Below are 24,768 nucleotides of genomic sequence, written 5' to 3' on the forward strand. Positions count from 1 at the left end.
TTCACCCGATGTTCGATACCCGCATTTAAGCTCTGTTATATTTTGATTCGCGCTGACATAGGGTAGAAATAAAATTTTGATATAATGTAAACATTCCAGAGAGTACATATTTTTACACCTAGCCAAAGGTCACGTGTTCATATTGCTAAATTTGAAAAAAAAAAAAAAGGAAGGAAGGTGTTGGAATTAAATGCAATCAATAATTATACTGTACTAGAGCAATTTTAGCCTTACCTTTTCTTACCTGCCTTTTCCTTTTTCATCTTTATGTGTATATTTAATTTTTATTTTATCATTTGATCAACAAACGTAACATATACGGAAATCAAAGAAAAACAAAATTATTTATATTTCCCAGGTAATAATTCTTTCAGAAAAAAACCATTTCTATTTCTACCCTAAAAGATTTTTCTTTTCTTTTCCCTCTTCACAATTTCCTATTTTCCAGGTGAGAAAATTCAGACTCTACTTATTTTATTAGAAATTTCATAATTTTTAAATTTCGGAAAAAACAAATAGTTTTTTTTTTAATACTGATTGTTTATGGTTGATACTATTTTTCAACTTTTAATTTAATTTTTTAAAGCTTTTTTTGCTTGATCTGTTAAAAAAATTGAAAAAAAATTCTGCAACATTTGCAGAGTTTAAACCTAAGCTGATCCATTTATCAAATTGTGTTGCTTTTCAGTTGAATTTCTAGGGCTAGGGTTTAAACTTACAAACTTTAGGGTTTTACCTTTAAAAGCTGTAAAATTCTCGTTTTTCCAGTTACAATACCGTAAAAAAAAGTTAATTTTGTTGATTATTAATTAATTTTCGGAAAAACAAATAGTACCTTTTTTTTTTTCCTAATTACTTATTGTTTGTTGTTGATACTAAGTTTCAACCTTTAATTTAGTATTTTAACCTTTTTTTTTGGCTTGATCTGTTAATTTTTTTTTTTTTTTGCAACATTTGTTAGGGTTTTAGATTTGAAGCTGTAATTTGTCGTTTTTTTTCCAGTTACAATTCCGTAAAAAAAAAAAAAAAGTAATTTTGTTCGTTAGCCGTTAAATTAAAGCTACTTTGTATTTGAAAAATTACAGGTAACTTATTAATTAATTTCGAAAAAAGTCGATGAAAAATGTCGGTATCTGAGCCAAGTAGAGATCATTTCAACATCGCCGGAGTTCAAAATTCTCCGGCGAGTATTCCGGCGGGTTCGCCGGCGATGCATTTAGGTTACTCCGGCGAGATTACGGCGGCGTTTACACAAATCTCCGGTACACAACCGCCGTACACGGCTGAAGTTCCTGCCGGTGCTGACGTGGCACAGGGTTTGAACAGTAATTTAGCGGACCCGATGAAGAGGAAGAGAGGTAGGCCGAGGAAGTATGGGCCGGACGGGTCAATGGCAATTGGTTTGAACCCTAATGCTTCGCCACCTGTCGCCGGAGCGGGTGGTGGTGCTGACGTGTCTATGCAGGAGCAGGTGAATAATGTGGGACCCGTTTCGCCGAATTCGATGAAGAAAAGTAGAGGGAGACCACCTGGTTCATCAAGCAAAAAGCAACAAATGGACAATCTTGGTAAAACCTTGTTGATGTTTTATATTGGTTTATATTTATAAGCATTTTGAATGTTGTTATAGAATATTAGTACTAGAATGTTTGTGATTCTGAGATTCTTTAGGTAAACAGTTTGGTCAGACCTGTGCTTTTGTTTTCAATGTTGTCATAATACTAATAGTCGTTCAGTTTTGACTTTGCATGTCCTTTAAGAAACAAGAATTGATATGAGTATTTTATTACAATACTCTTTCCGGTTCAGAAAGAATGTCCACTTAGAGCCTGTTTGGATGGGCTTATGGCTTATTTTTGTTGTTTTGACTTAAAAACATGTGCTTAAAAGCACTTATTTGTTGTACCCAAACACTACAAAAGTGCTTAAAAGCACTTAAAATAAGCCAATCCAAATAGGCTCTAGCCATTTACACACACTTTAAGAAAATACTAACTTTTAGGTAAAATTAGGTGATTTGACTAAACTATCTCTAATTAAATAGGTATTGAGATTTGATCACTTAACACTTAATAAGCACAAATCTTGAAAAATAATGTTAATTATTTTTTGATTTGGTAAGTAGACACTTTTTTTTTTTTTTAAATAAAGGCTAAGTGACACTCTTTTTGAACCGGAGGGAGTATTTATTAGGAGGGGTATTTGACCTACTTTACCTCTATTTATGTTTAAGTTATAATCTCTCTCTATTAATTGCTTACTCATTTATGTGTTTTCTCCATTAATGATAAAATTCTAGGTGAAATGGAGAAAAAGCAATTAATTATGCCTGAACTTCTAAAACGATAAATAATTTGAGATAATTATTTTTAGTAATCATGATAAATAATTTGAGACGAGGGACTAATACTTCTTTTCAAAAGTAGTTGATCATTTTTTATCTGTTAGCCGTTAGGAGTATTATAATACTAAAGAAAGCTGGGCTTTGGATCAATGGATCTGCATCAGACTGCCTTGAGAATCTTGCAGAAGGGGGGATTTACTAATATACCCTCTGTGCTCTGGTAGTTTATTGATGACCTAATGATCAAAATGTATAGAATATAGTATTGTGTTTCTGAGATTCTTTAGGTAAACAGTTTGACCTGTGCTTTTGCTTTCAATGTCGTCGTAATACTTACTCCCTCTGTCCCATAATATTAGTTTAGTTGTCAAATACTAAAAATACTTGTCCCAAAATATTCACTCCTATTTTTATTTGTCCATTATACTAAAAATACATGTCGTGTTACCATTTTACTTGTCAGTTTAGCAAACCAAGATAGAATTTATCACTTAGTTTCTAATTTACTCTTATTATTAACTATAATTATTTCCCAATACATATTCCAAAACATTGAATTTATTATATTCAAAGGGTGATATAACTTATCATTTTATTAATTACTACTTCTTAAAGAGCGTGCCAAGTCAAACATGGACAAATTTAAATGGGCAGAGGGATGTACTTGTTATTTTACAAAACCAAGATGAAATTAATTATTTTTATCCCATTTTACCCTTAATATTAAGTATTCTTAAAAATAATGAATATCAATTAGAGTGCAATTTATTGGAGAGAAATAAGGGTAAGGTAGTAAATAGTATTTACTAAATACACCTTTTATTTATGCTTCCTTAAGGAATGTGCAAAAGGAAATGTGACAACGAATATGGGACGGAGGGAATACTTTTAAAAGTAGTATTTTTGATCTGTTAGCCGTTAGGAGACATGCAAACAGAAGTTCATATATTATAATACTAAAGAAAGCTGGGTTTGGATCAATGGATCTGCATCAGACTGACTTCAGAATCTTGCAGAAGGAGGGATTTACTAGTATGCCCTTTGTGCTCTGATAGTTTATTGATGACTTTAAATGATCAAAAGGTTTATGAGTGCTAAACAAATTCTGTATATTGTTTATTACATATATGTCATTTCTTTTATGTTTGATTTTCTCTTTGTTTTACTTTTTTCACCTTTTGGCAAATATTAAAGAAGGAACTACTACTGAACTATTTACCCTTATGTTGTAAATATTTTGTCTCCTGAGGATGCAAAAAATCTTTCGGATAGAGTTTAAAAAGTTATTTTATAGCTCTGGATTTTTTTTTTTTTGTTGGGGGGGGGGAGGGCTTGTAATTATAAATTTCATATGAGTTCCCTTTGTTAGAAATAACATTTCCTTTTGGAGAGATTTAATGTGGTCCACATATTAGATAATAAGTTATTTACCCTGTCTCCGATCTCCGACATGTTATCAAAGGCGAAAAGCGCAAAGAAGTTCTAAGGTCCGTTGGGCTTTAAGCGCAAAGCGAAAATAAAGCGTGGCCTTTAATGGAGAAAGACGCAAATGGAGGAAAACTACATATATGTTTGTGTAGTCCAAGACTAATAATTATAAGCATGAATAACAAATATATGGAGAAATTGAAAAAATTACTTATAAAGTGAACTATCAATTGCTTAGTGTTGCCTCTTCAGAATTACGCTAATTGGCAAGGAATAGTAGCCTTAGAGCCTTCACGATGACACTGAAGTGCCTGTTAAGCGAGGCGAAACGCTCAACCTGTTTTGCGCCTCGCTTCAGGGCTTAAGACTCAATTTCAGAAAACATAAAAGAATAAATAAAACGAGGGGCGAAGCGCGTACCATATGGTTATGCAAATATATTCGGGAGTTTCCTTGATGGAAAAAAAACGTTTTATTATGGGTCCCTAAGGCAACCATATTGTATGGAGAAGTCCCTAGCAGGGGCGGAACTACAGGGGTGCAAGGGGGTTTAACTGAAACCCCATTTGTCGGAAAATTTGGAATATTACATGGTATATATAAGGTCGATTTGTTTTTTTATGTATAAATACTAAGTTTTGAATCCCCTTAACACAATATGAACTTCAGCTCAGCGTCCAAAGGGCATAATGTTTAGCCCATTGTTGTGGGTTCGAGTCTCGCTAGAGACATTCTTTCTACCTTTTTGAATCCTCTTGTCAAGAGTCCTAGCTCCGACCCTGGTCCCTAGAATTAAAGTTTTTACCTAAAAGTTACAACACTTGAACAAATATAGCTGAAGGAACATTCCCACTTAATAGTCCGCTGGGACGGCTCTGTGTATGTATACGAATTTCAACATCCTTTTATCATTTATAGCCAAGTTTATAGGAGTTCCCTTTTTAAATTTATTGGCTTAAGAGTTGCGCAACTATTCCTTCATTTTCAAAATTTGTATGAGAAGTTTCTGCCCTGTTAAATTAATTGATCTAACATTTTCACGAATGCTCGTGGATCATGCATAATGGAAACATGCTGATTTTCCGATCCTTTTCTTTCATTTTTTTTTTCTGGGGTGGGTGGGCTGGGATATTGAATGCTTGTTGCACTTGCCCTGTATAATAAAATTTCCCATTATCCTGTGTTATTTCGTCCACCATCATCGATAGAACTTCTCATCGTCATTTTCTGATTGCAGGATCGACAGGATTTGGATTCACACCACATATTATCGCTGTGAAAACAGGAGAGGTTACCTCTTTAACCTTTGTATTTCCTTTGGATGCTACAGAGATCATATTTTCTTTTACTTAAAGAACATTTGATTTTTTATGGAACTTTGGAATAGCAAGCAAGCATTCTTATGTCTTGGTTACAACTATTCCATTTTAGTTTTGCTTTCAATAAGTCAGTTTCACTGTCATGACATCTGAGAATTTGAGTTAGGAAAGGTCAGAAGCTGGTTGAGCTCTGGTCTATCACTTGCTACAATTAAAATTCCTTCGTTCTTGTAAGAAAAGAAGAGTAATGGTCCCCCCTTTGTGGATAATTTTACTTTTCTTAAAACGAAAATGCTGCTGAAATTAAACCAGTAAATAACCAAAAAAGAAGAAGAAGAGAGCTTTTGTCCTCTCCCAAAAGAAAAAAATTCTGAAAAAGTAAAAATGCTGATATATTGCGGTATGTGAACTCTGTGAGACGTCCATAGCTAATGTTCCGATAATCACTAAATGAATACAAGGTTTGTAATATGAGGTTTAAATCATTTAGTACTTTTTGGTCTCAATTCTGACATCGCTTTCTTTATTTATTTATTTATTTATTTATTTTTCTTTAAAATGAGAATGCACATGTTTAGTTATACTATAAAAAGAGCTATCAATATTTTAAATTAAACATCCTAAAAAATGTCTGAAACAATTGTTTTCAAAGAAACAAATATTTGACTTTTCAAATAGTAATTTGTCCTATAACATGGGCAGTAAGAGCTGTCCGCTGCTCATGAACTTGTGGAGGGGTTATAGGCTGGGCGAGCATTAATGCTGTTTGCTTTGCAGAACTAGGTCACCCGGGCCTTCCAAACCACCCCAAGTGTAGCTCTTGGCGCTTGACCTTATCCAGAAAAAAGAAAAGTAAATAAAAACATTCATATCTAAGAAAAAATTCGGTAGAAGTTGACTTGGTTGGCAGTCGCGGACAATATCTTGGTTATGAAAAGAGAATATCAATAAAGAACCTGCTCATGGCAAAAAATTTATTACTGATTACAAGTCACTTTGGTAACAAGACTTATATTACCGATATAATGAATAGATTGTGAAAAATGTGTTGATAAAAGGAATCATTTCAAATATGGCATCCCTAGTAAATGAGCATAATTTTGAATCAATATGACTGCATACCCTTAGAAAAGCTTTTATTGTGTGTTGTTTAAAGAATTTCAGTAAAAACTTATTGAGTTTCAAATCCTAAAAGTCACTTTTGGCAGAAGATACTTTAAGCCAGTGTCATTAAAAGTCATCTCATCACTTAAAGAGATGGAATGATACATTGCAGGATATGATTAATTGGATACATTGTTAATTTGGCTTCATAGGTAAATTTGGAGTCTTACAAAGTTATGCTCAGTTGATTAATTGGATACATATCTTATTTGATATCTATATCTCTAACTGCAAGTTGCTTCACGACTTGCCATTATTTTCTTTCATTCTTGTCCTTTTAAGTAATTATCTTATTAGAGGATTCTTCCACGTGATAAAGATGTTCTAGATTTATGTTTTTCTTCTTAGTTGAACATTCTCCTACACGAGTAGAGCGTGTGTTTTTGGTTGGTTCAGGGATGATTTATTTTTGGTGACTACTTAACAGCATTTACTCTCCCCTCCAGCTGTTCGGTAGTGGAAGGAGAGTAAACAAGCTTTAAACCTTCTCATTTTTTTCATTCATGGAGGGGGTAAAAAGGCGATATCTGGGGTATCATACTTTTTCACTTTTACCTTCCCTCTCTCTTCTATTTTCTAACCAAACCGGGGTAATGCCCTTTAACTCTCTTTTGCTTGCCCAACTTATCCTCGTAGCAGCCAACCAAATATAATGCTAATTCTTTTGTGATACTGATCTAAATATCTGCATGTGATTAATGTTTTGAACTCTTGCAATGGTCTGGACAATTTGCAGAACATATATTGTGATAGTTTTGCAAATTTTAAGTCGCAGGTCACTATATTTTGTATGACTAATCCTTATTATCTGGTTTTCAGGATGTGGCGTCAAAGATTATGTCATTTTCTCAGAATGGTCCAAGGGCTGTTTGCATTTTGTCCGCCAGTGGCGTAATATCAAATGTCACTCTTAGACAAGCTGCCACATCCGGTGGAACCGCGACCTATGAGGTTTATTTCTGAATATGTTTTACTTGTTTTAGCATTTCATGTTCCGTCTCACATGTTTCAGCTAATTATAATTTTTCAATTCTTTAGTCCAAATAATTAATATTTGTTCTTATGGTTATTCCTGCATTCCTTTTATATTCATTAGAGCCTTTTTCCCACTAAAACCCACACTTTAATTGTGCTTGGCGCTGAAGCCTCAATAGGTTGTGGCTTTTTTCTATGCTTTTCACCTTTGACAGCTCTGCTTGTATGGTAATATTTAACTCGGCTCTTGTGTAGTTGATATTAATTACAGGGGTAACTCACTTAGATGAGAGGGAAAAATTACTATGTTTCATCATTTTACTTGAGAGGTTCGTTTTTTTTAACTATTATTTCAAAAATCCATATGCAGTTCGTCTGGATTTTAATGTTATTCTTTTGATTTCAACTTCATTCTGTGCCTGAAATTAGTTGATTATCTCTTCTAGAATTCACAGGATGTGCTGGAAAAAAAAATCTGCTCTTTTGCATCGCTCTTTTTGGATTGTCTATATTATTATTACGGTGTTGAGTGCTTTTCTGACCTTTTCCTCCTGTAGGGACGGTTTGACATATTGTCTCTATCTGGTTCATTTCTGCTGTCTGAAATTGGCGGTCAACGGAGCAGAACAGGTGCATTAAGCATATGTTTAGCTGGATCTGATGGACGGCTTTTAGGTGGCTGTGTGGCGGGTGTTCTAACTGCTGCATCACCAGTCCAGGTTTGCCTTCTCTTAAGTTTGAGAGATCACTTTATGTAGCATGTATACTATCTTTTAATAATTTATTACGAAGCACTATTGCTTTATCTGTATTAATTGGGAGCATAAATTTCAAATTTATGTAGATTAGGTGGGCAGGGGTTCCTGTATTCTCTATTCTCTGCTTGATTCTTCTGTTTGATGCTTGGAGTTTTCCTTCAAGTTGAGTATTATTACTTTTACAGTGATGGAATATGACACCCTCCTCCAGTCACAAAGTAATAATTTCATCTGAATCTTGAAAAGTTTATGGGTATTTTGTTTGTCAAGTAAGCCTAAACAGGAAGATGAGATTTAGCATTATCCGCCTTTCCTAGTTAAATGGTAATTGGTGAAGCTGGTCTTGGTGTCTATTCGAGATGAGCAACCCGTTGATTTTTAGGTGTACATTTTTTTTTTTTTTTAATCAAGTAAATATATTTTCATTCATAGACATGGCCAAATTGGCCGTATACAAGGGGTATACCAAAAGGTAAAGCATCTACAAAAAGATTTGATTCTCTACAAATTCCACCTAATCATCTATACAAGGAACTTTCTTTTCACACCAAAAGAAAATAAGGGAACGTAGACTACTCCTTATTGATAGAAACTCGACTCCACACCTTCAAAAGCTCTCATATTTCTCTCCTTCCAAAGTACCCACATTAAAGCAAGTGGAACCACGTTCCAAGCCCTTCGTCTTCTCTTCTTTCTTCTGCTCTTCCAACTGAACATCAATTCTTTCATGGATTTATGCATTACCCAAGGTGTACCAAACCTAATGGCGGATCCAGAATTCAATGGTCCTGGGTGCTCACCTTTAAATAAAAAAAAAATATATTGCTTTGAGTGGGATTCGAACTTGGCTACTCCGTGGCTTAGCCTAATGCCTACAACCTTTTAACAAAGCACCATCTTTTTTTTTTTTTTAACTGGGTGCTATTTATTTTCCTTGTTTTCCTTGTTTTCTTTTGAGTCGAGGGTCTTTCGGAAACAGCCTCCCTACCTTCCAAGGTGGGGGTAAGGTCTGCGTACACTTTACCCTCCCCAGACCCCACATTGTGGGATCCAACTGGGTATGTTGTTGTTGTTGGGTGCTATTTATTATTTTATACCAAAATTTTAATATTTTCTATATGCCTACGTAGAGTGTCCGCCACAGTTAATGGGTGCTCGAGCACCAAAAAATTATACATGGCTCTGCCCCTGATTAGTCAAACCACCTGAACATATCCCACCATAGCCTCATGGTTAGCCCGCAATGTAATAGAAGATGATTCATGTCCTCACCTGTCTCCTTACACATGTAACACCAACTGACGCAGACATCCTTCCATTGGATTTTAGGTGTACATTTTGGCACTCTGACTACTTATATACCTCTTTCCATTGGATGAAACCATCCCAGCTCTATGAATATATGCAGCATGCATCATTTGGCCAAAAAAAAAAAAAAAAAATTAAAAAGGATGCATGCAGTATGCTGATTAGTACATTCAGTATCTCTTTTTTTTTTGGTTGATAAAGTAATGCATTTTGTTTCTTGTATCCTGAAAGGCTGAAACTCCTCAATTCCCAGACCCCATCACCCTCCTTGATTTCTCTCTAATTATTATGTGCAGCACGCAAGAAGCATCATCCCTTTTTTTTTGTTGGTGGTGGGGGTGGGGGGGTGAGGGAGGCTTAACAAGAAGTATCATCCCTATTCTGGAGTTATTTTGTCATTAGTTATCTTTGACTTTTTAAGGTGTGTGAGGTTTACCATGTTGACCCAAAATAAAAAAGCGCACACAAAGGTATGAGTTGTACCTAATAATAACAGAGGTAAATGGCTGGGCTCTTGTGCTCTCACTACCATTTGTCACGTGTTAAGAGCGATATGTGGCACAGATTTTGTTTACATAGCAGGCACTAATTAAACGGCTTCTATTCCAGGTTATCGCAGGTAGCTTCGTTGCGGATGGGCAGAAAGAGCCAAAATCAGCAAGCCATTTTGAGGTGTCACCTGCTCCGTTGAATGCCAATCTCGGTGGTATGACGAGGACCAATAGCCCACCATCACGTGGCACTTATAGTGAATCATCTGGTGGGCCAGGCAGTCCCCTAAATCAGAGCGGTCCAGTTTGCACCAACGATAACCTGCAAGGAATCTCAAGCATGCCTTGGAAATGAGTTTTTTCTGCGCTCTATTCTGACCAATGAACTCCTTGTCGACTAATTCACTGAAGACTCAGAAGGGCTTGTTGTAATTTTAATCGGTGTAATTGTAGTTGTGCAGAAATAAGGACCAAATCTTAGTTCATGTACTGGTGAGAAGTGCCAATTTGCTGATGCTTAGGTAGTGAGAAGTGCCAATTTGCTGATGCTTAGGTATTCTGCGTTTTCATCCTTGTTAATGTAGCCTTCTGTGTTAATTAATCATGTGACATGGTTTGGCTTTCTTATTCTATATTAGCTGTTATCATGTACTGCTATCCAGGGATAACTTTCTACATCAGCCATCTTCCACTTTTTATTGCAATTCTCTGACCTGGAAGATTATATGTATCATGTCCTTTTTTTTACGTGGTTAATACCTTTTTTGCTATGTTATTCGGACTCTTCGAAAATGTTGCCGCATTCATGTCGGATCCTAAAACAATGCACTAATTTTGGAAGGTAAATAACTTTTCTGCCACAGTTAGCTCTCATATTTCCTTTTTGAAATGTAAATATTTCCCATTATCTTGGTAAAGGGTTTAATTTTCATGATGCGATCCACTCAAATGGCAAATTGAGACATTAAACTGGACCAGTTATTCTCCCCCTGTTTCAATTTGTGTGTGTCGCTTTCATTTTTTGTTGGTTTAAAAAGCATTTTTTATATTTAATAATTTAGTTATATCTATATTTCACCTGACATATTTAAAACCACAAGATTCTGAAAAAAGGACATTTTGATATATATATACAAGATTCAAAGGACATTTTGATATATATAGTAGTAATATATATATATATATATTACTACTATATATAAGAGCAAACTTAGGGACTTTTGTAGTCCTCACAAGAATTTTCAAATTTTTTTTAAACTTTTTAATTAATTACTTTTAGGTCCTAATTTTATTTATTTAAGTCAATTTTTTTTTTTTTTTTAAGGTCTACTTTTCAAAAGTTATGAACCTCCTACCTCATTTTTCATGTTCTTTGGTTTTTCCACTCGATATCCGCATTCGAGCCCAATTAATCCGATAATTCGCACCGTATCGCGTCCAATCGGGGAAAGCGCTTCCTCCAAACATTTTTTCCATATCCATGTTCGAACCCCTAATCCCTAATTAAGGGAGGAACAGCTCCATCCGCTGCACAAGTTAAATTATGTATTTGTCTTAAAAGTTCATTAATTATGTATAGATTATTTGTTTAGAACTAAATAACTTTAAAATTAGGATACATAACTTATAAATATCAAATTCCCGGCTCCGCATTTGATTTGAAGTAAATAATTTCATCAAAATGGAAGTTAAAATATTAAAGGAGTGGAATGAAAGTTTTGCTTTCATATATTGAAAATATGCTTATATGAGATTTAATTATTACTAACGTAATTACCCACTTGTGGGACTACAATGGGTATATGGTTGTTGTTGTTGTTTTACACTTGTACTGACACAAATTATATTTCTTTAATTAAAATATCTACTTTTATATTCGCGGCCCCGCTAAAGACGGCCTACACATAACTATATTACTACTATATATAAGGGCAAACTTAGGGACTTTTGTAGTCCTCACAAGAATTTTCAAATTTTTTTTAAACTTTTTAATTAATTACTTTTAGGTCCTAATCTTATTTATTTAAGTCAATTTTTTTTGTTTTTTGTTTTTAAGGTCTACTTTTCAAAAGCTATCGAATCTCCTACCTCATTTTTCATGTCTTTGGTTTTATATATGCTCGATATCCGCATATTAATCCATATATATTCGAGGGAAGCGCTCCTCTCAAAGATTTTTTCCATATCCATGTTCGAACCCCTAATCCCTAATTAAGGGAGGAGCCTCCATCCGTACAAGTTAAATTATGTATTTATCTTAAAAGTTCATTAACTATGTATAGATTATTTATTTAGAACTAAATAGCTTTAGAAAATTAGGATACATAACTTATAAATGTCAAATTCTGGCTCTGCATTTGATTTGAAGCAAATAATTTCATCAAAATGAAAGTTAAAATATTAAAGGAGTGGAATGAAAGTTTTGCTTTCATATTATTACTAACGTATATATATATATATATGATTGTTGTTGTTGTACGCTTGTTAACACAAATTATATTTCTTTAATTAAAATATCTACTTTTATATCTTAAGTTTTCGAAGCGGGCTCTCTCACATTACTAGATATATATATATATATATATATATATGAGCCCATTTTGGATGGATTTATGCATTAATTAGGAATTATAACTTATGACTTTTGATGTATTTTTGTCATTTTGACTTAAAAACAAGTGTTTAAAATTCATTTTTAATTTTACTCAAACACTACAAAAGTGCTTAAAAGCAATTTTGGCTTAAAAACACCTAAAATAAGCCCATCCAAACAGGCTCTATACATCTTAAATTTTGTGCCAATCAAACTAGGATACATAAAATGTAAGGGACATATTGAAGCTGAAAGAACGAAGGAAGCAATGATTTCTTTAAAAACACGTCGGACGAGCACACTATGTTGGTACATCCTTAATGAAAACTAACAAAATGCTTAAATGATGAATAAAACAACATGCAGCTAATAGAAAAACAACGGGATGAAGTTTAGAAAAGAATTTAAAGAGTATATTAGTATATTTTTTCACTTATTTTTGATTGGCAAAGAAGCCATTTTGTTGATTCCACAAAGGCCTTGGGCCTTGCGTGTGTTCCTCTCCATACTAATGAAACCCTTCTCTCCCCATTTGGAAACCCCCCCCCCCCCCCCCCAACACACACACACACACAAGAGTTCTTGACAATGATATAGGAAGAAATTACACGATTTTCCTTCAAATGTATCGGTCTTAAATTTTGCCCTCCAAAATCGAACATATGCCTAATTGCCATAAGTTTTTTAAAAGTACGGGGCATAACTTGTGAGATATTATGATGCAAAAATATAAAGTTATGTCTCGCGAAAAAATTGTTTGAATTGAGAGGAAACATTTAAATGCCAGTACAAAATAGAGCCAAAAGTGCAACTGAACCACGATGTAGTCCATCCCCTTTGTGTATCCATATCCAACTCATTTTATGCGCGGATTGTTCTTCTTTTGGGGTGGTCTTTAATTTTTGTCCCTCAAATTGGTGGTTTTTAATTTTTATCCTTCACCTAATACCTCGAGGTTCTGGGTTTGAACCTATTTCACCAAGAAAAAAAAAAAAAAAAAAAAAAAATTCGTAAGGCTGAGGTTTGAATTTGCAAGGCAGAATTTTGCCTTTAAAACTCTGCCTTAATGCTGAATTTTATCCAAAAGGTAGAGTTTGAAACTCTGCCTGAAGTAGGTTGCCTACAGGCCTAACTTTGGCCCGAATAGGTCTAACTTTTTACAAAAACTCGCTTGCGAAATTTTTTTTTTCTTGAGCCAGGTTCGAACGCCAAACCTCATGGTATTAGGCGAAGCATAAAAATTAAAGACCACCCCAAAATAAGGACATTTCTGCAAATTGCCCTATCCAACTGCTGCCACTCCATGATCCAGTGCAGTTACACAATGCCCATCAAACACACCCTACACTCATATTTGTATAAGGTGTTTACATCAAATTGTTGTTGATGTTATTGTTTTTGTTGTTGTTGTTGTTGTTGTTGGTGGTGGTGTTTACATCAAATTAAGTAACTCTACTATAAATAATTGATTTAATAAGGTGAGAATGCATGATAATTAACCATGGTTAACTGCTAAAGGTGTATGTGCAAACACATTATCATGCACCTATCGACTTGGCATAAACACTGGTTGCAGATAAGTCTTTATCAGTATGCTTTCTGATACGACGAAAGTCATTTTCTAGAAACCTTTTTTTTTTTTGGAAAATCACTTATTTACTGAAAAGTATTTTCTTGAAAACGATGTTTGGTTGAAGAGTGAAAAATATTTAATAAAAAAGATAATAATAGCAAATCAGATAGCGTGCTCATGAAAATTAGATTATCTTAAAGATTGATAATAATGTTCAAGTAATATTTGAGTCAATAATTTGAAGCTAAGGATTAGAGATAATTGTGAAGGAAAATGACTTCCGGCCACAATGTAGAAACCTTTTGGTGGAAATGTTTTCCCCGAAAATTATTTTATGACAATCAAACATCAAAAATGACTTAGGCCTGTTTGGATTGCCTAATTTTAGGTGCTTTTAAAATAACTTTTAAGCAATTTTGTAATGCATAAGTGAAATAATTTTTTTTTTAAACACTTATTTTTAAACCAAAAGTCATAAGCTTGAACTCACTTATGACTTTCTATTCTAAGCCCATCCACATGGGTTTCTAGAGAATATTTTTCGGTAAAATATTTTCTGTCTTACCATACGCACCCTAAAGTTGGAAAAAGAGTAAAAGGTATAAAAGTAAAGAGACTTTACCCCTTTGTAGAATTGGAAGCCTCAATAGCTACACTGACAGGTTGGTTAGCAAGAACTTTCAACAGAGTCTGTTCATCATTGGCTGTTGGCGCATCACGGTAACCATCAATTGTCACCACTTTACTTTCATCAATGTAACACATAACGTTCAATTTAAATCTTCTACATCAATACATATATCCAAAAGGTTATTAACCAAGGGTCATTTTAGTTCGCTTGACAAGTTATTTATTATAATAGTCCTAAGACTATAATTCTTGAACTAATTTATCCACCTTTGATGGGATAAGGTGTGATATCCCAAGATTAAGTTTGGGGTTAAATTTATATGCCGTTTGGTTGAAGGTATAAATTTATCCTGAAAATAGTTATGTATTAAACCAAATAAAGTATAAATTTAATCTCAAATTTAACCCTGGATATCCCACCTTATCCCACGAATCTAATACGCTCGAAAACTATGTTGCTTGGATCTGAATTCGTATGTGAAAGGCTGGAATTGAACTTTATGAATTCAAGTTCGAAATTCTACTACACCCCATTTGATTTTACTGAACTTTATAACATATTTATAGTGTTTGAGTCAAGTTATTGGGTTAAGATGAACTTAGTACATTAAATTCACCCTGAACATAGCTGGGGAGAGTACCATTATTCTTAGGCTAGCAAATTCGAGTGGAGGCAACCAAAGATGTAACATAACATATCTTTAGATTATTACAACCAAAGATGTAACATAGCAATTTCAGGTTCAAATTCTAGTGGAGGTAAAAATACTAGGTGATTTTTTTTTCATCCGTCCAAGCCTGGGCGGACAGTTACTTGGTAGTTGTATTGCTGGGAAGTAGGAGGTACCCTGTAAGATTAGTCGAGATGCGCACAAATTAATTCAGACACAATAACTGTAAAAGAAATAAATGCAATATGTTTAGATAATTGACTTATTCTCTTTTCATCACAAGTGCCTTCCTCCATGAGGTAAGGATAGTCATCCTCCTTCTGAAGACCACCTTGAGAGACAATAAATTGAAAAGTATAATTATAAGGCCTCCATTGGAACCACTATTGTATTTTGTGTCACAAGAGGTGTGAATGGTGGGTGTAAGGAGAGGTAAAGGTAGGCCAAAAAAGTATTGGGGGAGGTGAATAGATAGGACATGACGTATGGACATGACATTGGTCGTAACACCCTTATTCTCCAGTCAACAGACTTAGGCAAATCCACAAAATCTCTATAGGTGAATTGTTCTTGTGTGGACTCATCATTTGATCTCTTTTTATTTTGAACTTTTAAGTCCTAAATACATATTCTTGAATTCTTCATGGCTCAAATCAGCAAATTCATTCAAACCAGGCAAATAGTTACTAACAGTTTTATTCCTTTCGTCAGTGTGCTTCAAATTATCCATAAGAATCTCATACTTATGCACTCTCTCTTCACTGCTCTTATGAATCTTGCTGTGTTTATCCATCCACGTCCGAAGAGATCGATGATGTTATCGATGCTCGTCAAGTCATCGAGGGAATATCCCAATTCCCATGATTGAAAAGTCGCGCGCAAATGTTGCGCGTGAGAGACAGTAATATGGAAAACAGGACAAGAAATGAGAATTTGGAAAAATTGGAGAATGAATTAGCCATTTTGTATTGATTTGTAGCAATAGAGAGATGTTGAGATGAATGAAGAATGGAGGAGAAGAGATGAGTTTATATAGGGGGTAAAGTTCTTGATAATGTTGCTTTAAAGCCAAGTGTTGTGCACTATATTAATTGTATACTTAGTAGTAGATGGAGTAGCTAGCAGCAATAGTAGGAGACTTGAAGCATAGTGCTTTTTGGCTCTGGATTGAAATAAAAGCATGTTTTCTTTCAAGATTCAACTTCTCATTAAACATGTGATTTTATGCTATAAGCCTGTGGGTGGGTGGGGGTGGAGGTGGGGGGAAATTGACAGTTTGAGCTGGTCAAATTAGCTGTACCGATAAATGAGTTGAGTCATTGCCCAACTCTGTCCAAAAGAAACTCGGGTTAGGATGGGCTAAGCAATAGGTAATAATCCAACCCGCCCAACTTTTACCAAGTTCTGATTTTTTGATTTGTTTTCTTGTAATTTATTAATTACCAAACAAAACTAATAAAACTTTATTTTATTTTATTATAGCCACGTATAACATATCAAAGAGAAACAAGTTTTTTATTTAATTATTTTAACAAAAATTTCTCATGGGTCAATTTAATCTACATACTTGCAAGGAACTAAGGATTTTAAGCTTACATACAAATATTATGACTCATTGGATGTTCAGACTCAAATTTTGGGCGGATGCCAAGACATTGGTAAATCTACTTCTGGGTACATTTTTCTTTTAAGTGTTGTGTTTTGGAGAGGTGTTAAACAAACCATTATTGCAACACCACAATAGAAGCTGAATTTTTAGCATGCTATGAAGATACATCATAGTGTTATGGTTAAGGAATTTCATTTAGGGCTAGAATTGCGGATCCCATTGCAAGTCCATTGAGATTTTTTTGTGATAATTCAATTACATTATTCTTTTCAAAGAATATTAAAAGTGGTAAAAGAAGCAAGCACATCGACAATTCGGCATAAATTATCTGATGGTTAGAGACTATGTCAAGAAGCAAGATGTGAGTTTTGAGCATGTTAGTACTACTTTGATGCTTGTTGATCCTATGAGTACATGTTTACCAACTAATATTTTCAGGGATCAAGTAACCTATATGGGGCTTAGTAACTCATTGTAGTCTTGCATTGTTCTCTAACACTTGGTCTAGACACTATCATTTCCTTGTTATACATGACAGTTGGGATATTTTTGTATTATGTTGTGATCATTAGATCAATAAAGTTGGAATCTGAATGACTTATATTAAGCTCATCCATGAAGTTGTTGGACACGTTGTTAGAATATACTATACATCATAAAACATGAAAGGAAGTGTTTGTTTTAAAACATGACCGTATGATTCGTGTATCATTATGTTCTAGTTAAAGTGATTGTTTCATTCCCCAAGAGAGAGAAGAGCTTTTTTTTAGTTGGAATTATTATTTCACAAAGCTGCATTTTTAGCGACGGAGCATTGAGTGAATAAAGTCTGTGGCCATATTACTATGATTATCCCTCATAAAAGAAGAGGAGGCTTGGAGCAATGATAAAGTTGTCTCTATGTGACCTATTGGTCATGAGTTCGAGCCGTGGTAGCAGCAATCACATCCTTGGGGTGCGGCCCTTCCCCAGACCCTGTTAACACTGGATGCTTTTTGCACCGTGCTGGCGGGCTGCCCTTTTGTCTCCTACAGTGTTATCAAAGGCGAAAAGCGCAAAAAAAACTCTAAGGTCCGCTGGGGCCTTAAGCGCAAAGCATACATAAAGCGTGGGCTTTAATGAAGAAAGGCGCAAATGAAGGAAAACTACAAATATGTATGTGTAGTACAAGACTAATAATTATAAGCCTGGATAACAAATATATGGACAATGAAATTGAAAAAAATTACTTAAAGTGAACAATCAAATTCTTAGTGTTCCAGAAGATGAAAGTTGCAGAAATGAGGAGGTTGAGATGGATGTGCGGGCATACTAGGATATATGGTTAAAAATGAAGATATTTGAGACAAAGTGGGAGTGGTCTCCTTGGCGGACAAGATGCGGGATACGAGACTGAGATAGTTCGGGCATGTAAAGAGGAGATGCACAGACGCCCTAGTGAGGAGGTGTGAGAGGCTGGCGTTGGAGGGCCAGAGGAGAGGTGGAGGTGCAAGTATTGGGGAGAGGTGATCAAGCAGGACATGACAAGTCTTCCGCTTATCGTGGACACGACCCTTGATAGGAGGGTGTGGAGGTCGAGAATTAGGGTTGAAGACTAGTAGTAGATAGCTACGTGATTGCTTTTCCTTACTAGTAGTAGTGGTATTAGTTTCATTTTTTATTAATTTACTATTTTCATATTTCTTGTTCTTAGTTCTCTATTATTGCTTGTTATCTCTTCTGCTTCAATTTTCCTTCTATCTTGCTGTTGTCACTGCCTATGTTTCCATAACTACTGTTGTTACTGCTGATGTTTCCTTATCTGCTGTGTTTATTCTGTCCTTGAGCCGAGGGTCTATTGGAAATAACCTCTCTACCTGCACAAGGTACGGATAAGATCTGCGTAGACACTACTCTCTCGAGACCCCATTTGTGGGATTACACTGGGTATGTTGATGTTGTTGCCTCTTCAGGATTATGTTGGCAAGGAAAAGTAGCTTTAGAGCCTTCACGATGACATTGAAGCGCCTGTTAAGCGAGGCAAAGCGCTCAACATGTTTTGCGCCTTGCTTCAGGGCTTAAGATTCAATTTTAGAAAAAATAAAAGAATAAATTAAAAAAGGGGCGAAAAGGGCGCCTTTGACAACGCTGGTCTCCCAATTAAGTAAAGAATTAGTTAATATTATATGGTTATGCAAATATATCCGGAAGTTTCGTTGAGGGAAGCTCCTAGGGTTAAAGTTTTTGCCTACGAGTCCCTAGTCTACCTATATAAACGCATATATTCTTAGGGTTCTCTCTTACCACCTCCCTCTTACAAGCTCGTCCAAAGCGATAGACTCTCTACAACACTTGAACAACTATGGCTGGAGGTATGTTCCTACTTAATTTCCGCTACGACGGCTCTATATATGTATACGAATTTCAACATCGTTTTATCATTTATTGCTAATTTCGTAGGAGTTCCCTTTTTAAATTAATTTCCATAAGAGTTGCTAAGCCGAGGGTCTATCGCAAACAACCTCTCTACCTCCCAAGGTAGGGGTAAGGTCTGCGTACACTCTACGCTCCCCAGATCCCACTTGTGGCCTTAAGAGTTGTGCAACTGATTCCTTCGTTTCCAAAATTTTTATTAGAAATTTCTTTGGGTATGTTGTTGTTGTTGCCCTGTTGATTTAATTGATCTAACATTTTAATGAATGCTCGTCGATCATATTTACTAGAAGATAAATGCTGATTTTCTGATCCTTTTCTTTCTTTTTTTTTTTTTTTTTTTGGTGGTGGGGAGATTGAATACATGTTGCACTTTCCCTGTATAACAAAATTCCCCATTATCCTGTGTTGTTTCATCCACCATCAGTGATAGAACTTCTCAGCGTCATTTTCTGATTGCAGGATCAACAGGATTTGGACTCACACTACATTTTTTCACTATGGAAACAGGAGAGGTTACCCTCTTTAGCCTTTGTATTTCCTTTGAATGCTATAGACATCATTTTTCTTTGCCTTGAAGAACATTTCTTTTTTAATGAAACTTGGAAATAGCAAGCAAGCATTCTTATGTCTCGAATTACAACTATTCCATATCAGTATTGCTGTCAATAATTTAGATTTACTGTCATGACACTGAGAATTTGAGCTGGTTGAGCTCTGATCTATCACTTGCTGTTAAAAGGAAAATTCCTTCTTTTTCATAAGCCCAAAAGAGTAAGTGGTCCGCCCTTTGTGGAGAATTTTAATTTTCTTAAAAAGAAAATACGCCCAAATATAACCAGTAAAAAGCAAAATTTAAAAAGACTAAATCTTTGCCCTTTCCCAAAAGAAATTTTTTTCTGAAAAGGTAAAAGTGCTTGTTATAGTGTGTTATGTGAACTCTGTGAGACGTCACATCTAAGAAATGAATTACAAGGTTTGAAATATGTGGACCTACGTAGTAATTTTCAATCTCTAATTTGACATTGTTTTTTATATATATTGTCCAAAATGAAACATACATGTTTAGTTATTGTTTGGTTGATTTGTTGGATTTACATTGTCATTATTGTGTGCTGGATGCTCAATTAGTGATTTTAGTTACAAGATGATATTATAATACTAAGTACCTTTTTTTTTTTGAGAAAGGCGACAGTTATAAATACTAAGTCCGTTTATGGCAGGTAATTCGTTATTGTTGATAAATTATGAGCTTTGTAGCGCAGCTTCTTGCTTCTTAACCCATGGACCTTGTCTTTTGAAAAAATGCACTAAGCTCCAATGTGAACACTCATATTTGATAGTATTAATTGCCACACTCATATTTGATAGTATTAATTGCCAACTTGGTCAGTTTGCTAAACACTAGAAACATCAGTTGATTTAGCTCCATAGGTAATTGTTGATTCTTGCAAATAATTTTCTGATGATTAATTAGATACGTTGTTGATTTAGCTTCATTTGTAAATTTGGAGTCTTGCAAATATATCCCCTGTTGATTAAGTGGATAAAATACATTTCTTATTTGATATTGATTTCTCTAACTGCAAGTTGCTTCATGAGTTTACATTATTTGTCTTTATATCTTTTCATTTCAAGTAATTATTTTAGATGATTCAGTAACATGACAAAGACGTGCTAGATGTATGCTTTTCTTCTTAGTTGAACATTCTCCTACACGATTAAAGCATGTGGTTCTGGTTCAGGGATGGCTTACTTTTGGTGACTACTTAACAGTATTTACTCTCCCCTTCCATCTGTTGGTAATGGAAGGAAAGTAAACACACATAACTTTCTCGTTTCTTTTCATTTATGGAGGGGTTAGAAAAGCCGATATTGGTGGTAGCATACTCCTTCACTTTTACTTTCCCCTCTTTTATTTTCTAACCAAACAAGGGGAATGTCCTTTAACCCTCTTTTACTTGCCCCGTTGCCCTTAAACCTCTCCTCTTAGCACCCAACCAAATATAGTGCTAATGCTTTTTGTGATACTGATCTAAATATCTGCATGTAATTGAAGTTTTGACTCTTGGAATTCCTGTGTTGCCTTTGGATTCTTGCAATGGCTTGGACACTTGCAGATCATATATTGTGATACTTTTGCAGATATTAAGTCGCAGGTTATTATATTTTGTATTACTAATCCTTATTATATGGTTTTCAGGATGTGTCATCAAGGATAGTATCTGTTGTTCAGAATGCTCCATGGCATGTTTGCATCTCGTCTGCCACAGGTGCAATATCAGAAGTGAAGCTTTTTAATGACACGTCCAGTGGAATTGACTTATGAGGTTAACGTCTGAATACATTTTACTTATTTTAGCATTTCATGTTCCATTTCACATATTTCAGCTAATTATAATTTTTTCAGTTCTTTTGTCCGAATAATTAATGTTTATTTTTATGGTTATTACTGCATTACTTTTATATTTTTATTTTATTTTATACTCCCTCCGGATCAAAAAGAGCGTCCACTTAGCCATTTGCACATCCCTTAAGAAAATACTAACTCCTAAATTTTTTTTTTTAGGTAATTTGACTAAACTGCCCCTAATTAAATAGGTATTGGGTTTGATCACATAGCACTTAATAGGGGCAAATTTGGAAAAATAAGGTTAATTCTTTCTTGATTTGATAAGTGGACATTCTTTTTGACCCAAGAAAAAAAGGCTAAGTGGACACTCTTTTTGATCCGGAGGGAGTATTCATTAGCGCCTTGTTGGTATGCCTTACCTGAGCCGAGGGTCTATCAGGAATAACCTCTCTACCTCACAAGGTAGGGCTAAGACTGCATACACACCACCCTCCCCAGAACCCACTTGTGCGATTCCACTGGTTATGTTGTTGTTGTATTAGTTAGCGCCTTTTCCCCCCACTAAAGCCCACACTTTAGTTATGCTTTGTGCTTAAAGCATCAATAGATTGTGGTGCTTTTGTATGCTTTTCACCTTTGACAGCTTTGCTTGTATGGTTAGATTTAACTAGGCTTGTTTAGTTCATATTAATTACAGGGGCATCTCACTTAAGATGAGAGGGAAAAATGACCATTTTATATCATTTTACTTGAGAGCTTTTACTATTATTTCTAAAATCCATATGCAGCTCGTATGGATTTTAATCTGGTTCTTTTGATTTCGACTTCATTCTGTGCCTGAAATTAGTTGTTGTCTCTTCTAGAATTCACAGATCTGCTGAAAGAATATCTGCTCTTCTGCATCTCTCTTTTTCGATTGTCTATCCTTGCATTATTATTACGGCGTTGAGTGCTTTTCTGACCTTTTCTCCTGTAGGAACGGTTTAACATATTGTCTCTATCGGGTTCATCTATGCTGTCTGAGATCGATGGTCAAAGGGAGAGAACAGGTGGAATGAATGTATTATTTGCTGGACCTGATGGACGGGTTGTCGGTGGTGTTCTAACTGCTTCATCACCAGTTCAGGTTTGGCTTCTCATAAGTTTCAAAGATCAATTTATGTAGCATGTATACTATCTTTTAATCATTCATCACGAAGCACTATTGCTTTATCTGTATTAATTGGGAGCAGAAATTTCAAATTTATGTAGATTAGATGGGCAGGGTTTCCTAAATCCTCTCTTTTCTGCTTGATTCTTCTATTTGATGCTTGGAGTTTTACTTCAAGTTGAGTACTATACCTTTTACAGTGATGGAGTATTACACCCACCTCTGGCCACCAACTAATAGTTACATCTGAAATTGAATAGTTTTGGATATTTTGTTTGTGAAGTAATCCTAAACGGGAAGATCAGATTCAGCATTATCCCCCTTTCCTGTATTTAGAGTTAAATGGTATTTAGATCTTGGTACCTTTTAATAAATTTTTTTTTAAAAAAAAAAAAAAAAAAAAAGGTGGTCTGGTTGTCGAACAACCTGTTGACTTTTAAGTGTACATTTTGGCACAATGACTACTTATATGAGTCTTTCCATTGGATGAAACCATTCTGGCTTTACGAATGCATGCTGTATGCTGATTGATACACTCAGTATCTTTTACTATTCTGTTTTTATAAAGTTATATATTTAGTATCTTGTATCCGGGAACTCCTCAATTCCAGACCCTGCCATTCCTTGATTCCTCTAATTGACTGCAGCACTCGAGAAGCATTGTCCCTATCTTTGAGCGGGGGTGGGGGAGCACTTAAGAAAAGCATCATCCCTATTCTTTGAGTTATTTTGTCATTAGTTATCTTTACTTCTCGAGGTGTATGAGGTTTACCATATCGAAAAAGTAAGGAAAAAAAAAAAAGAAGTAAATAAAAACGCGCACTCAAAGGTATGGCTAGGACCTAATCATAACAGAGGTGAGTGGCTGGGCTCTTGGGCTCACACTACCATTTGTTTATCTAGGTAACACTTGTGTTAAGAGCGATATGTGACACAGATTTTGTTTACTTAGCAGGCACTAATTAATGGCTTCTGTTCCAGGTTGTCCTATTCGCTGCAGATGCCCCAGAAGTGCCAAAATCAGCAAATCATTCTGAGGCGTCACCTGCTCCGTTGAATGCCAGTCTTAGTGGTATGACGGGGTCCGATAGCCCACCATCAAGTGGCACGAGTGAATCATCGGTGTGATTGTACTTATGCAGAAATAAGGACCACAGGCACTTTTAACCTTAGTTTAAATACTGGTGAGAAGTGCTAATTTGCTGATGCTAGGTATTCTGCATTTTCTGTCTTGTGAACTTAGCTTTTTGTGTTTTATTTATCATAGGACAGCGTTTGGCTTTCTTGTTCTGCTTTAGCTGTTATAATGTGCTGCTATCTAAAGATGACTTTCAACATTAGCCATCTTCAATTTAGAGTGAATGTTTTTGCAATTCTGCGGACCTGGAAGAATATATATATATATATATATATCTTATGCTTTGATTCTATTACGAATATTTTTTGTTTTACTTCGGTTACCTTTAATATTTGTATTGTCACTACTTTTCCTCCAAATATTTTATCATAGCTTTTACTATTGCTTTTCTTTTAAGCCCTTGCGAAAAAAACGATTTTCTTGAGGCGAGGGTCTATTGAAACCTCTGTACCGGTAGGGTATGGTCTTCATACAACCACCCTTTTTATGTGGTTAATTTCTTTTCTGTCAGAGTCAATTCTAATAGATTCATTTTTATTTTTTTGAAAAGGTAAATATTTCCCATTATCTTGAGAAAGGGATTAATATTCATTATAGGATCCTTTCAATATGTCAATATGTCACAATGACATATTTAAGACTACAAGAGTCGAAGCGCATTTTAATACATTACACATATTTAGTTTAGGCAAAAGTCATAGATAGCCCCCTAAACTTTATCACATTTTCCTCTGGAGTACCTAAACCGAGGGTTGTACCTATTGGGTACCTAAACCAGTCCGAATTTGTACCACATAAATACTTTTTGCTGATGTGGCAAAAAAAGTGAAATGCACTCTCCTTGGGTGCGTG

The 24,768-nt window shown here is 35.0% G+C and overlaps 1 protein-coding gene and 1 pseudogene across 4 annotated transcripts; one reads left to right on the forward strand and one right to left on the reverse strand.

The window, feature by feature from the left end:
* Positions 1–216: 216 nt before the first annotated feature.
* Positions 217–24,206, forward strand: LOC132041212 (AT-hook motif nuclear-localized protein 10-like). 4 transcript variants are annotated; one of them, XR_009410938.1, is made up of 7 exons: positions 221–358; positions 1,086–1,568; positions 5,010–5,062; positions 7,075–7,206; positions 7,788–7,949; positions 9,906–10,308; positions 10,341–10,442. XR_009410938.1 is itself a non-coding variant. In XM_059432052.1 (6 exons), the coding sequence occupies exons 2-6, from the start codon at positions 1,124–1,126 to the stop codon at positions 23,904–23,906; spliced, it is 939 nt and encodes a 312-aa protein (XP_059288035.1). In that variant the 5' UTR covers positions 217–358; positions 1,086–1,123; the 3' UTR covers positions 23,907–24,206. The 4 variants fall into 4 exon arrangements, 2 of the variants coding, with proteins under 2 accessions (XP_059288035.1, XP_059288034.1); XR_009410939.1 differs by lacking the exon at positions 221–358 and adding an exon at positions 403–448; XM_059432052.1 differs by lacking the exons at positions 9,906–10,308; positions 10,341–10,442 and adding an exon at positions 23,760–24,206 and having other exon boundaries at positions 217–358.
* Positions 15,327–17,797, reverse strand: LOC132041213 (cysteine protease XCP1-like; annotated as a pseudogene).
* Positions 24,207–24,768: the final 562 nt, after the last annotated feature.

The sequence above is a fragment of the Lycium ferocissimum genome, chromosome 12 (genome assembly GCF_029784015.1).
Source record: "Lycium ferocissimum isolate CSIRO_LF1 chromosome 12, AGI_CSIRO_Lferr_CH_V1, whole genome shotgun sequence".
Lineage (NCBI taxonomy): Eukaryota > Viridiplantae > Streptophyta > Magnoliopsida > Solanales > Solanaceae > Lycium > Lycium ferocissimum.